Source organism: Squalius cephalus, assembly GCF_949319135.1.
Source record: "Squalius cephalus genome assembly, chromosome: 2".
NCBI lineage: Eukaryota > Metazoa > Chordata > Actinopteri > Cypriniformes > Leuciscidae > Squalius > Squalius cephalus.
Genome location: NC_137123.1, coordinates 62922900 through 62936048, shown reverse-complemented (window position 1 = coordinate 62936048; position 13149 = coordinate 62922900). Strand labels below are relative to the sequence as shown.

At 36.8% G+C, this 13149-nt stretch overlaps 1 protein-coding gene across 3 annotated transcripts in view; it reads right to left on the bottom strand.

Annotated features, from left to right (window-relative positions):
• LOC307154220 (neural cell adhesion molecule 2) overlaps positions 1-13149 on the bottom strand; it is a 318857-nt gene that overhangs the window by 85872 nt on the left and 219836 nt on the right. For all 3 annotated transcript variants that reach the window (XM_079864005.1, XM_079864006.1, XM_079864007.1), the window contains exons 2-3: positions 7999-8073; positions 1500-1706 (exon numbers count right to left, since the gene is read on the bottom strand). In XM_079864005.1, coding sequence (XP_079720131.1) covers positions 1500-1706; positions 7999-8073 — 282 coding nt within the window. The remainder of the gene's footprint in view (positions 1-1499; positions 1707-7998; positions 8074-13149) is intronic.

The following is a 13149-nucleotide window of genomic DNA, read 5'->3' as shown; positions in this document are numbered from 1 at the left end:
TGTGGGACAATCATAGTATTGAGGTATATATTTGAGGCTTCCGTAGTTAATGAATTTCTGATATGTTTATAGTTCATCAAACTGTTTTTTTATGTGACTTTTAAAACCAAGGTTCGAATCAAGTATTAGACCTAAATATTTTGTTTCATTTACATTTTAAATTTTTTGTCCATTAACTTGAATTTCTTGAGTTAGTTGTAATTTACGTTTATTTGAAAAAAACATGGAGACCGTTTTATCAACGTTTAAAGTCAGACAGGACGTCTGCAACCATTCTGCAACTTTTTGCATCTCTTTTGATAATTTGTCAGCAACCTCCAGCTCGTTTTCCCCAGAAGTGAAGATCACCGTGTCATCAGCGTACATGATTACGTCAACGTCCGAACACACTCTAGCGAGGTCATTTATATAGATGCTAAAAAGCATCTGGTGCAACTGGTGCAAATGTACCACGAATGTATACACAGAGGGAAAGTGGATTGTACCATGTGTAAGCACGAGGTATACATTCCATTTTTAAACATAAGCAACATGTTTTTCTACCTTACAAGGAAGTTGTAAATCCCTCAGTGGTGTATATAAGCTGAATCTTACTGTACCACCTCTGAGAAACATAGAGGCATGATGGGGTGAGGGACCTATCGCCTTATTCTGCTATGGCTGTTTCTCTCTGTCTGATACATGTATAAAATAATAAATATAAATCTCTAGGCAAAAGTAACTGGTGTAGCTTCCGTGATTCAACCATAACGGGGGAAAGCATGATTTTCAAATCTACAGGCGGTAAATAATGGCACAAACACCAGTACATTGACGAGCGCAAACCTTAGTAAATCACCTTGCGTAATTAATTTGAATACTCTCCTCCCATAAATTTTGCACCTGAAAGGGAAACTCCTATAAAAGCAAATGCAATAAGATCAGCCACACAAATAAACGCGTCCACGCCTTTTCAGTGCTAATTTTTCACTGAGTGTCTTTAGTAAATCCTGACAGTAGTTTTTTAACACCAAAAGCTGTTAGTAAATCTGTCCCTAATTGAATGACATTTTTTACATACTTTTATCTAGTTTACAGTCCAAATATCTAAAAATTCTTAAGATGCATTTACTAGATGAGTAAAATGACAAGATATTATGTCTTTTTTTCTGAGAAAAAAAAAAATCTAGATTAAGTGAGTTTTTGCTTAAAACAAACTAAATTATCTGCCAATGGGGTAAGCATAATAATCTTGATTATGTTTGAATTAAGATTTGTTTTCTGACCCCATTGGCAGATAATTTTGCTTTTTTAAAGCAAAAACTCACTTGATCTAGATTTATTTCCCCAGAAAACAAGACACAATATTATGTCATTTTACTCATCTTGTAAATGCATCATGATTTAAGAATGTTTAGATATTAGAACTGGAAACAAGACAAAAAAAACGAAGTAAGAAAAGCATTTTTTTGCCGTGTGCAGACACTCATGACTTCCACAGGTCTGGTGTGGGAACTCACGGTAGATCTCCAGCACCACCGTGGCCTCCTGACTCTGCGCTTTGGCGTCCACAGCCTGGCATCGGTATATCCCGGCGTCCTCGATGATGGCGTTGTAGATGGTCAGCCTGGACCGCACGCCCTCCGTGTGAACGATCACTCTCTGGTTTGAGACGATGCGCTCGCCTTGAGGACTGAACCAGTTTATGCTGACCGGCTCACCGATGACTAAAGAGAAAAAAACAACACAGAGATTAGGGGATTTATGATATTCTTCATATTTTGTGCAATGGGCAGTTCACAGCAGTGTCAGAAATGATCTTTTAATTAGATTTTTACCCTAAAAATCCTTAAAAATACCCTAAAATTTACCCTACTTTCTAACCCGAACCCTTTTGTGTCAAATTCTTACATTTAATCAATAACTTCAATTATAATAATAATAAGACACAATAGGGCGGTTACCAAATTATATTAAATCTTTGCAATGCAGAGGAAACACAGAGTGGCATTTACATGTATTTACACTGTTTAATGCAAATCAGAGGGACATGAATGCATTTAACCTGCAATTACAAATGCATAATGTCTTGATGTTTTAAACATAAAACGTTGAATATGCAGAACTCTGTTTTTTGTTGTTGTTTTTTTTCAGTAAATTGAGGGACATACTCGATAATTTCAGATCGCACATCGTGAAAACAACAATCACAATATTATCGAAGACGATATATATATCGCACACCCCTAACCGAGATGTGAGTGTTTGCATCAGTCTTCATTAATGCAGTTAGATGTAAAACCTTGTTCAAATACAACACATACAACCCGTTTCTGATGTTCCATGCATGCAACTCCTCAAAGCTCGTATGCAGTCGTCTCGCGTGGTTTTACACTCGCTGTGATTTGCGACAGCTCTTTAGCTCTGACTTTAATGAAGGGACACATGGAGAATTAGCAAGCGCCATATGAAACTCCAGGTGCTCTCGCGTGTAAACGGCTCGGCTGAAGGTCATGAAGCAGATATTTCTGGCCGTCTGCGATCAGAAGAGCCTGAACCCTCGAGGCTCCCGTGTCACGGATGAGGGTTGTTAGCAGGTTTCAGGGTGATGGTGTTAGAAAGATGAGGGTTGCATGAACAGAACAGGTGAGAAACGCAGTGCAGGTTCAGTCTGAGGAGTTAATTGAGGTGATAATTGTGTTATTTGCTTCTATGATGCATCACTAGATCTGCATCGGGCAGGAACTTTTTTCACATCACCTGCTCTTTGTATATTTTTTTATTTATTTAATTTGAACTTTTAAGCATGTTTTTCAGAGACCAGAATACTCAGGTCTGTTTAAAGGAACAATTCACCAAAAAACTTTACTCAACCACATGTTGTTTCAAACCCAAATTACATTATTTTTTATTTATTTTTACATGGAATGCAACAGATTTTGAAATCACACCATCATAATTATTGTAGATCAAATAGTACAGACACTACACTATACAAAATTACCATACTTCTATGGTAATTTTTTTTTAATATGCTACGGTAAAACCCTGTTAACAGCAAGTTTACCTATAATAAATCTAACAAGACGTTTCATGCCATTTGAAAGTAAAATATAAAAATGTACAGTTTTGTTATCAGTCATGTACATTAGGGTTTTATGATACATCATGTTGTTGTTAAATGAATGTTACTTGTCATGTGTTACTATGATTTGTTGTGTTTATGACACTGACTCTATATATATATTAGTATTTCCCTCAGCTTGTGGAAAACCTGTGTTTTCAGTTTATTATAATGGTAAAGAGCCATTATATAATGGTGTATTTATTATAATGGTGTTTTCAGAGAATTATAATGGTATTATAATTAAAAAGAGCATTTAGTACTTCAGTGGGTTGATATATTAACATTATATCAGTTAATTAAATCCATGTTTTTTAAACCTAAAATGTTGTCCTGTATTTTTATTATTGTAAAGTTCTGTTAACCACAGCTGCCGTTTTTTTTTACTGTAAATTTCAAAGATTAATTTTACAGTGTAGCAACACCAAAGTCATGGGGTTGATTCAGAGAATGCATGAACTGATCAAAAGCATAACTTGAATGCCAAATGTGTACATTTAAGCTCCAGAAATTACAAAAAAAACAAAAAACAAACAAACATAAAAGTATCATAAAATTTGTCTATCCCAATTATTTTGAATAGTGACAGGTTTGTGTGAAGAACAGTCACAGATTTAATTTGCCTTTAGATAATAATCTTCTCACAGTAACACATTTCTGGCGATGATAATGCTTGGTGTCATTAACAAATCTACTCACTTTAGAAGAAGTCATTCAGGCTGGTGTTATGCAGTGATATTTTTATGTTTTATTTATTTATTTATTTTATCTTGACAGCCTCACAGTCAAAACTTTTCTCAAATCACATTTATTTCTAATGCACATTTTCAGAAGTGATGCACAGTAATATCAACTAAATCAGAAAAACCTGAGATGGCATATGTGTCCGAGCATCACACAAGAAACTGTATTTGTAACCTCAGATAACCCCAAACTGCGTAGCTGAGTGAAATATCAGCGTGCTGAAGTGATTTCCTTAAGAAATGATTTATTATATCTGTATGTCCCGCTCGTAACGCCCCTCACCAGCGGCTCTGATCAGTTTACTCCAGGTTATTCATTGATAGATCTCCGCAGAGACGCTTGCCGCTCGATTCACACAAGCTAATGCGTTCAGGGGCGGCTGGCGGATGAACGACGGAGAAAAATCTATTTGTTGTCATGGCAACACCACGTCGTCCGTGAGGGATTTAATCGGGCGATGAAAAAGTTAATCACTTTCAACAGGTGAAGTCAACAGGTGGACAAGAAACCACAAAATGTGCTCGAACCACTGAACATTCTGCTGTATATAAACCTGACAAGATCAATACAAAAAAAAAAAAAAAAAAAAAAAAAAGTGTTACTTGACAAATATGAAACTTTTTTTTCAGCTATTTTTTCCCCAATATTTCTCATGTTTAACTTTATGTGCTAAAATAACTAAAACTAAAAAATAATATAAACTACATAGACATATTTAACAAAAACACCATTAAAAATGACAAAAAAAAACTTTAACTAGAATTAAAACGGAAACAGAAAATATAAAAATAAAGTATCTCAATGATATTAAAATAACACTTAGTCAAGAAAATGTATCATTATATATTATTATATTATATATACCTGTATATATATGTTCAATTGCAAAATAAATATTGCAATTAAATTAATTATCCAATAATGCAATTCATTAATCCATAAATCAAGGAAATAGAAAGAAGAGAGAGAGAGAGAGAGAGAGAGAGAGAGAGAGAGAGAGAGAGAGAGAGAGAGAGAGAGAGAGAGAGAAAGAGAAATAACTATAATACAAATACAATCAATAAAAGGTGCAAGAAAATAAATAAATAATAAAAGTACAAAAGGGATTACATAAAGATTTTTTAATTAAAAAATAATAAAGTCTCCAATATTGTCAGTGTACAATTTTACAGTCAACAAAACCATAAAGTTGGGTTTCATATTAGAATACTTATGAATGTGAAATTTTGTCAAAAATACGAGTAAATAAATAAATATATGAATAAATAAATGTGGTTATTATTATTATTATTTTTAATAAATAAAAGTGTTGTTTATTATCTTCAGAATAATTAGTGAAGCCAAAAAGTCCCATTAAAGTGAGAGAGGTAGAAGAGTCCAATGACAAAATAAGTGCAAGATAGTTTATGTTCTTTTTTTATTTATTATTGTAAATATTAATTTGCTGGATAAAATATGTGGATGAGTTCAAAAGAGCATTCTTTAACTTCTAATATAGAAGTAATAACCACAGTTTTACTCTGTGTGTTTTCATATAAACATTCACAGTGCATTCTCATCAATGACCAGTTTCAGCATTATTACTGATATGAAGCGATACACACACTTTCCCTTGCCGAATGCTTATTTTAAAAAGCAAGTCAAATTAGTATTGCATCTTATTTTTTAGCAGTAATGCATCTTATTTGTGATCATTTATAGTTACAAGATCACCGATATGCAAATGTAATTATATTTACAATCAGCATTGCATATTTTTTTTCCTTTGCATATTGCCTTTCCAGCGAGGGATATACAGTAGTGATGAACTTCAGGAGTGCATGACGCCGTCTAGATGAGAATGCAGTTGTGAGTCCTGAAAGTTTACGGGTGTGAGTTCAGTTAAAGCTACAATATGTAATTTGTAATTTTTTTCGCCACTAGGGGTCGCTAACCTCTTATAATAACAAAGGCGTAGATTGATGACGCATAAGCGGAATTATGGAACTTGCCGTCATGCCGATTGATCTAATAAGTTTATGGATGAGTGAAATCATTGATGTTTTTAACATGACTGTGGAATGAAGCAGAGAGCGAGTGCTAATGAGAGACAGATCTCAGCGCCACACGCGAGTCCAGCGGATATAAAGAATTGAGGACATTTCATTCTACCGAACTAACGTTCCCGCAAGTGCTGAATAACACACACACAGGGCAGTTTATTAGACGAATGAAACTTGTGAGGTAACGCAGCGCTGTTTCACTTGCTCTACACTATCACACTAAACTGCATTTGAGTGTGTTAAAGTTATAATGTTATTCTATGTGTTAGTTTGTCTGTATGAGACTAGCAGTAAGCTAGATCAACATTAGGATAACATACTGATCATATTCTAACATTTCATCATGTTGAGCTATATAACATTGATTAGTTTTATGTACATTTGCTCACCTGTCTAATAAAGCACATGCAAGAGCGGCGTCTCTGTCAAGTCGAAGTTAGTCGCGGACGCTAGCTCTCGGCATCTCGAAAACGCCACGCTGATATTGATCCTCGTTTTAGTTCTCCTTTTGTCCCAAAGTCTGCTTGCCATGATCCATAATGTTTGAACGAAACAACAACAGCGTGAGCGCGCCGCTAGACGTAACCCAGTTGTCCACGTCTGTCGCCATGGTAACAACGGCAGTACGAGCGGAAACCAGGGATAACGCGGATATTACCTCATTGACAGGCGACAAGTGAACATGGACGAGCCATTATTTAAAATTGTGAATTTCTCTGAAATTACAAATCTTTGGGAACTTTTATATTGTAAGTACACAACTGCGGGAAATATATCACACTGTGCAAGTGATTTTTTGGATATTTTATTACAAAAATCTTACATATTGTAGCTTTAAATGTGATCGTCACTCCTGTGAATCACTGAAATGTGTGTGTGTGAACGTAACAGCATTAAGGACTCAAACACAGGACTGACAACCGTATTCTGCTGCCTAAAAGAACACGTAATATACAGTAGTTTGTGTCTCATATAGTCTTGTAACGCCAGGCTTGGTTTCTAAACACAATAACAGCAGCAGTGACCTTCAGTTCTGCTCTGATACTGATATTGTGTCAGTATGAGGACACACACACACACACACACACACACACACACTCATATAGTCAATATATCACTGCCTTTTTTTCATGACAGCTTTTAAAGGGACAACAATATAAAGTCAAGACTATCCCACTGAGAATATATATATATATATATATATATATATATAAATAATGTACTGAATATTATTATTGCACTTTTGTCTTGTTTCTGCAATCAGAACAGATATCAAAAGATTAATTTGAAATAATTATTTTCTGTGTACTAGAATGAGATCATATTCCTAATATCATCTCTATTAAACACATTTTTTCAATTATTGTTAATAATTTAAAATGTTTTTGTAACATTTTCACTCTGTTAACAGTTGTATTTTAATCGTATTGTGCTCATTATAGAAAACACAGACATTTTCAGTGTTGCATAACTGTCGCCTTGAGCTTCATTTTTAATGTTTACTGCATTTTCAGAAGCAATGAATATTTCTCAGAGAATTAGACTCTGTTGTCGCCGATACTCATTACACTGTCGTTCAGAAATTACTACTTTTATTCAGGAAGGATGCATTAAATTGATCAATTAATCAATGTATAATGTCTCAAGAAATTTTATTTCAGATAAATGCTGTTCTTTTGAACTCCCGAAAAATCAAATTTATCACAGTTTCCACAAATATATGAACTGTTTTCAACATTGATAATAATCATATATTCACATAGAAAACAGCCGTTTTAAATTTTAATAATATTTCACAATTTTTACCGTATTTTTTATCAAATAAATTCAGCTTTGATCACAGGAATAAATTACAGTTTTCTATATATTTACATAGAAAACGGCTGTTTTTACATTATAATAATATTTCACTGATTTTACTGTATTTTTGATCAAATAATTGCAGCTTTAATGAGCAGAAGAGACTCTTTCAGAAACATTCAAACATCTTAACAACCCTAAACGTGAGTCTTTACAGAATGATTATCATCACTGCACTTTTTGAGAGAATTTCCTGAAGTTTCACGCCTCAAACATAGTCAAGCGTGTTAATATTCAAAACAATCTCACCTGTGCATGTGAAGAACTTCGACTCTCCGACACTCAGCTCCACTTTATTGAGTGATATGGACACCTGAAGCACAGCTGGGAAAGAGAGAGAAACACACAGTCCATCAGCTTTACTTCTACAATACAGACTGTTACAGTAATAAACGGGAAAATAACAATGCAAATGTGGTGAAATTCATCAATTTCATTGCAATCATAGGGCTCTATCTTGCACCCAGCGCAATTGACTTTGTACACGACACATGTATCATTTTGCACCCGCGCATAGCGGACTTTTCCCTCCACAGACGCACGTCGGTAAATTAGGGAATGAACTTGCGCTCCCGGGGGCGGTTCAGCGAGAAGAGGAGGCGTGTTCCGGCGCAAACGTTCCCTGGTGCTATTTTGCAGTTTCAGAAAACAATTCCACCACTGACCAGGAGAAACCTCGTCTAAAGTCAGTGGCGCGTTGCGCATGTTATTCAGATGCTATTTTAAGGGCGCATGCTTGGCCATAATCAATGTAGCGTGTGCAGAACGCACATACACTTTGCTTCTCTCTTCTTGCGAAACGCAAGTAACTTTGTGGGCGGATCTCGGGCGCTGTTGCTATTATACCGGCAGGATAAACGACTCTTGCGCCCGACGCAAATCTAAAATGTGTTGGTCTGAAGCAGCTTCATTACTCATAGGTGTGGTTTGGGCGTAACGTGAAATAAACCAATCAGAGCGTCATCTCACATTCCCTTTAAGAGCAGGCGCGCTTGTTCCATGGCGGATTGCTATTATAACGGCGGATTTGCCAGACGCACGCCAGGAGCGGTTCACAGCCGAGGAGACCGACGTTCTCGTCAGGGCCGTAAAACACAGAGAAGTGACATTGGGGATGGAGAAACACACCCAGATTAGCTTCGGTTAAACAGGTGTATGATAATTTGGGTAAATGTGTAAGCTAGATTTATGCCTATTTCTTCGCATCTTCATGGACACAACAATGATTTCCCTCGTGTGGTAATATTTAGGGCCCGAGCACCGATGGTGTGAGGACCCTCTTGGAATTGCTCTGTTTATTATTATTATTATTATTCTTCTCCGCATTGAATTGCATTTTTGAGGGCCTAAACATGCGCGAAAACTCACGAAACTTTGCACACGCGTCAGAACTGGCGAAAATTTACATCTGATATAGGTTTCAGAATTGGACGGGGCAAAATGGCTCGATAGCGCCACCTATAAAAGTTCAACGGAGTGCGCCTCCTGCAACGTTCCACGTACGTGCACGAAATTCGGTACATACGTGTAATGACCTAATACCTACAAAAAAGTCTCTTGGAGCATAGCCCTAAACACAACAGGAAGTCAGCCATTTTGAACTTCCTCTCAGATTTTTGTGCAGTTTTTGCCATTTTCAGGCCTCGTACTTTAACGAACTCCTCCTACAGTTTTAATCTGATCATCTTCAAATTTGGTGAGTGTAATCTTAAGGCCTTTGCGACGTTAAATTGCGAAGATCTTGAGTTTTCGTCGAAGGGCGGGTCCTCGGCGGCCTTACAAATTTCGATGTTTCGCCATGAAACAGGAAGTTGCTGTAACTCAGGCATGGAATGTCCAATCTCCCCCAAACTTCACACATTTGATAAGAGTTCTGTCCTGAACACATGGCCATGCTCATATTCAGTTATAGTCATAGCGCCACCTGCTGGCAACAGGAAGTGACATGTTTAACACTGTTATGGACTCCTAATAACATATAAAAAAGTGCCAGCAAGTGCGAAACATGCTAACAACATACTAGAAGCATGCTAAAACATGCTAGCAAACTCTTAGCTAAGTGCTAAAGCATGCTATTATTGCAATTAAATAGGAATTTGCTGTAACTCAGGCATGGAATGTCCAATCTGCCCCAAACTTCACACTTTTGATAAGCGTTCTGTCCTGAACACATCTACATGATAATATTCAGTTATAGTAATAGCGCCACCTACTGGCAACAGGAAGTGTCATGTTTAACACGTTGATGCCATTCTAGCAACATGTTAAAAATGCCATTGAGGTCTAAACATGCTAGAAACATGTTAAAACATGCTAGCAATACTTAGCTAAGTGCTAAAGCATGCTAATTCAATGAAACAGGATGTTGTTGTTACTCAAGAAGGCAATGTCCAATATGCGCCAAACTTCACACTTTTAATAAACGTTCTGTCCTGAACACATGACCATGCTCATATTCAGTTACAGTCATAGTGCCACCTGCTGGCAACAGGAAGTGACATGTTAAACACTGTTGTGGACATATAAAAACATATAAAAAAAGTGCCAGCAAGTGCTAAACATGCTAACAACATACTAGAAACATGCTAGCAAACACTTAGCTAAGTGCTAAAGCATGCTATTGCTGCAATTAAATAGGAATTTGCTGTAACACAGGCATGGAATGTCCAATCTGCCCCAAACTTCACACGTTTGATAAGAGTCATGGCCTGAACACATCTACATGAGAATATTCAGTTATAGTAATAGCGCCACCTGCTGTCAACAGGAAGTGACATGTTTAACACTGTTGTGGTCTCCTAATAACATATATAAAAGAGCCAGCAAGTGCTAAACAGGTTAGCAACATACTAGAAACATGCTAGCAAACACTTAGCTAAGTGATAAAGCATGCTATTACTGCAATTAAATAGGAATTTGCTGTAACTCAGGCATGGAACGTCCAATCTGCCCCAAACTTCACATGTTTGATAAGAATCATGGCCTGAACGCATGCCTATGCTCAAATTCAGTTATAGTAATAGCGCCACCTACTGGCAACAGGAAGTGACATGTTTAACACGTTGATGCCGTTCTAGCAACATGTTAAAAATGCCATTGAGTTCTAAACATGCTAGAAACATATTAAAACATGCTAGCAATACTTAGCTAAGTGCTAAAGCATGCTAATTCAATGAAACAGGACTTTGTTGTTACTCAAGAAGGCAATGTACAATCTACCCCAAACGTCACACGTTTGATAAGAGTTATCTCTTGAACACATGTCCATGCTCATATTTAGTTATAGTCATAGCGCCACCTGCTGGCAACAGGAAGTGACGTTTAACACTGTTCTTGACTCCTAATAACATATAAAAAAATGCCAGTAGGTGCTAAACATCCTACCAACATACTAGAGACATGCTAAAACATAATAGCAAACACTTAGCTAAGTGCTAAAGAATGATATTACTGCAATTAAATATGAATTTGCTGTAACTCAGGCATGGAATGTCCAATCTGCCCCAAACTTCACACTTTTGATAAGCGTTCTGTCCTGAACACATGACCATGCTTATATTCAGTTACAGTCATAGCGCCACCTGCTGGCAACAGGAAGTGACATGTTTAACACTGTTGTGGACTCCTAATAACATATAAAAAAGTGCCAGCAAGTGTTAAACATGCTAACAACATACTAGAAACATGCTAAAACATGCTAGCAAACTCTTAGCCAAGTGCTAAAGCATGCTATTATTGCAATTAAATAGGAATTTGCTGTAACTCAGGCATGGAATGTCCAATCTGCCCCAAACTTCACACTTTTGATAAGAGTCATGGCCTGAACACATCTACATGAGAATGTTCAGTTATAGTAATAGCGCCACCAACTGGCAACAGGAAGTGACATGTTTAACACGTTGATGCCGTTCTAGCAACATGTTAAAACATGCTAACAATGCTTAGCTAAGTTCTAAAGAATGCTAATTCAATGAAACATGACTTTGTTGTTACTCAAGAAGGCAATGTCCAATTTGCACCAAACTTCACATGTTTGATAAGAGTTCTGTCCTGAACACACATCCATGCTCATATTCAGTTATAGTCATAACGCCACCTACTGGCAACAGAAACTGACATGGTTAACACAGTAATGCAGTACTAACCACATAATTATTGTGTACTAAGCATGCTAGAAACAGACTGAACATGCTAGCAACACTTAGCTGAGTCATGAAGCATGCTATTATCACCATTATACAAAACATTTTGTAACTGACTTTGACATACTCTTACTATATATACCTCCTTAAATGTACATTTCCCAACCATGCTCTGCCTTCCTAAAGCCACCGAGTGTTGATGGCACGGGTGTGAGGGCCCTTTCATCGCTGCTTGCAGCTTTAATTTTCCTTGTAATAATGTATGGTTTTCTAAAAATGAAAACTGCTGCGTATGTGTGTAGATGAGAGAAGCAAAGTGTGTGTGTGTTGTGCACACGCTACATTATGGCCAAGCATGCACCCTTAAAATAGCATCTGAATAACATGCGCAACGCGCCGCTGACTTTAGACGAGGTTTCTCCTGGTTTGTGGAGGAATTGTTTTCTGAAACTGCAAAATAGCACCAGGGAACGTTTGCGCCGGAACACGCCTCCTCTTTTATTCCCTAATTTACCGACGTGCGTCTGTGGAGGGAAAAGTCAGCTGTGCGCGGGTGCAAAATAGGAATGAAACATGCGTCATGTACAAAGTCAATTGCGCTGGGTGCGAGATAGAGCCCTTTGACTTGAACATGCAATTTTGAAGTAGAAAAACATATTTTCTAACTCTAATAATCTTTGTTTTATTTACAACTTTGATAAAATCATGTATACAGTGTGATCCGAGCTGCTCTATATTCATTTTACAGCTCTTTACTAGTGATTCATTTCTGCTATTTTTGAACTACAGCATACACACATCTGAGACGAACATCTTCATCTGTAAATTAAACATGACGTCTGTCTCCAGCACTGAGAACCAACAATTTTCTCCAATCTTTTGCATAAACAAAATGTGAATAACCCAACTTTAATCCTTCAAGATTTTGCTGTACGTTTGATATTCAGATCTTGCGAGTCCGCACAGCAGGAGTCTGAACATGTCAGGGAAATCCTCTTCCTCAGTGTGTCTCGTTTTCCAGCACAAATATCCAAACATTCTTAAATCAAAATGCATTTACTTGAAGCAAAATGAGTAAAGATATTAAGTGTTGTTTTCTGAAGAACTGAGTGAGTTTATGATTAAAAGAAGACCCACTGGCAGATATTTGTTCTGGTTTTGCGCACAGACTCTGCTTAACTTTGATGAATTGTTCAGAGTAATTCTGCTCCTCCAGTAAATGTGTCTTGATTTAGGAATGTTTGATTTAGACAGAAAC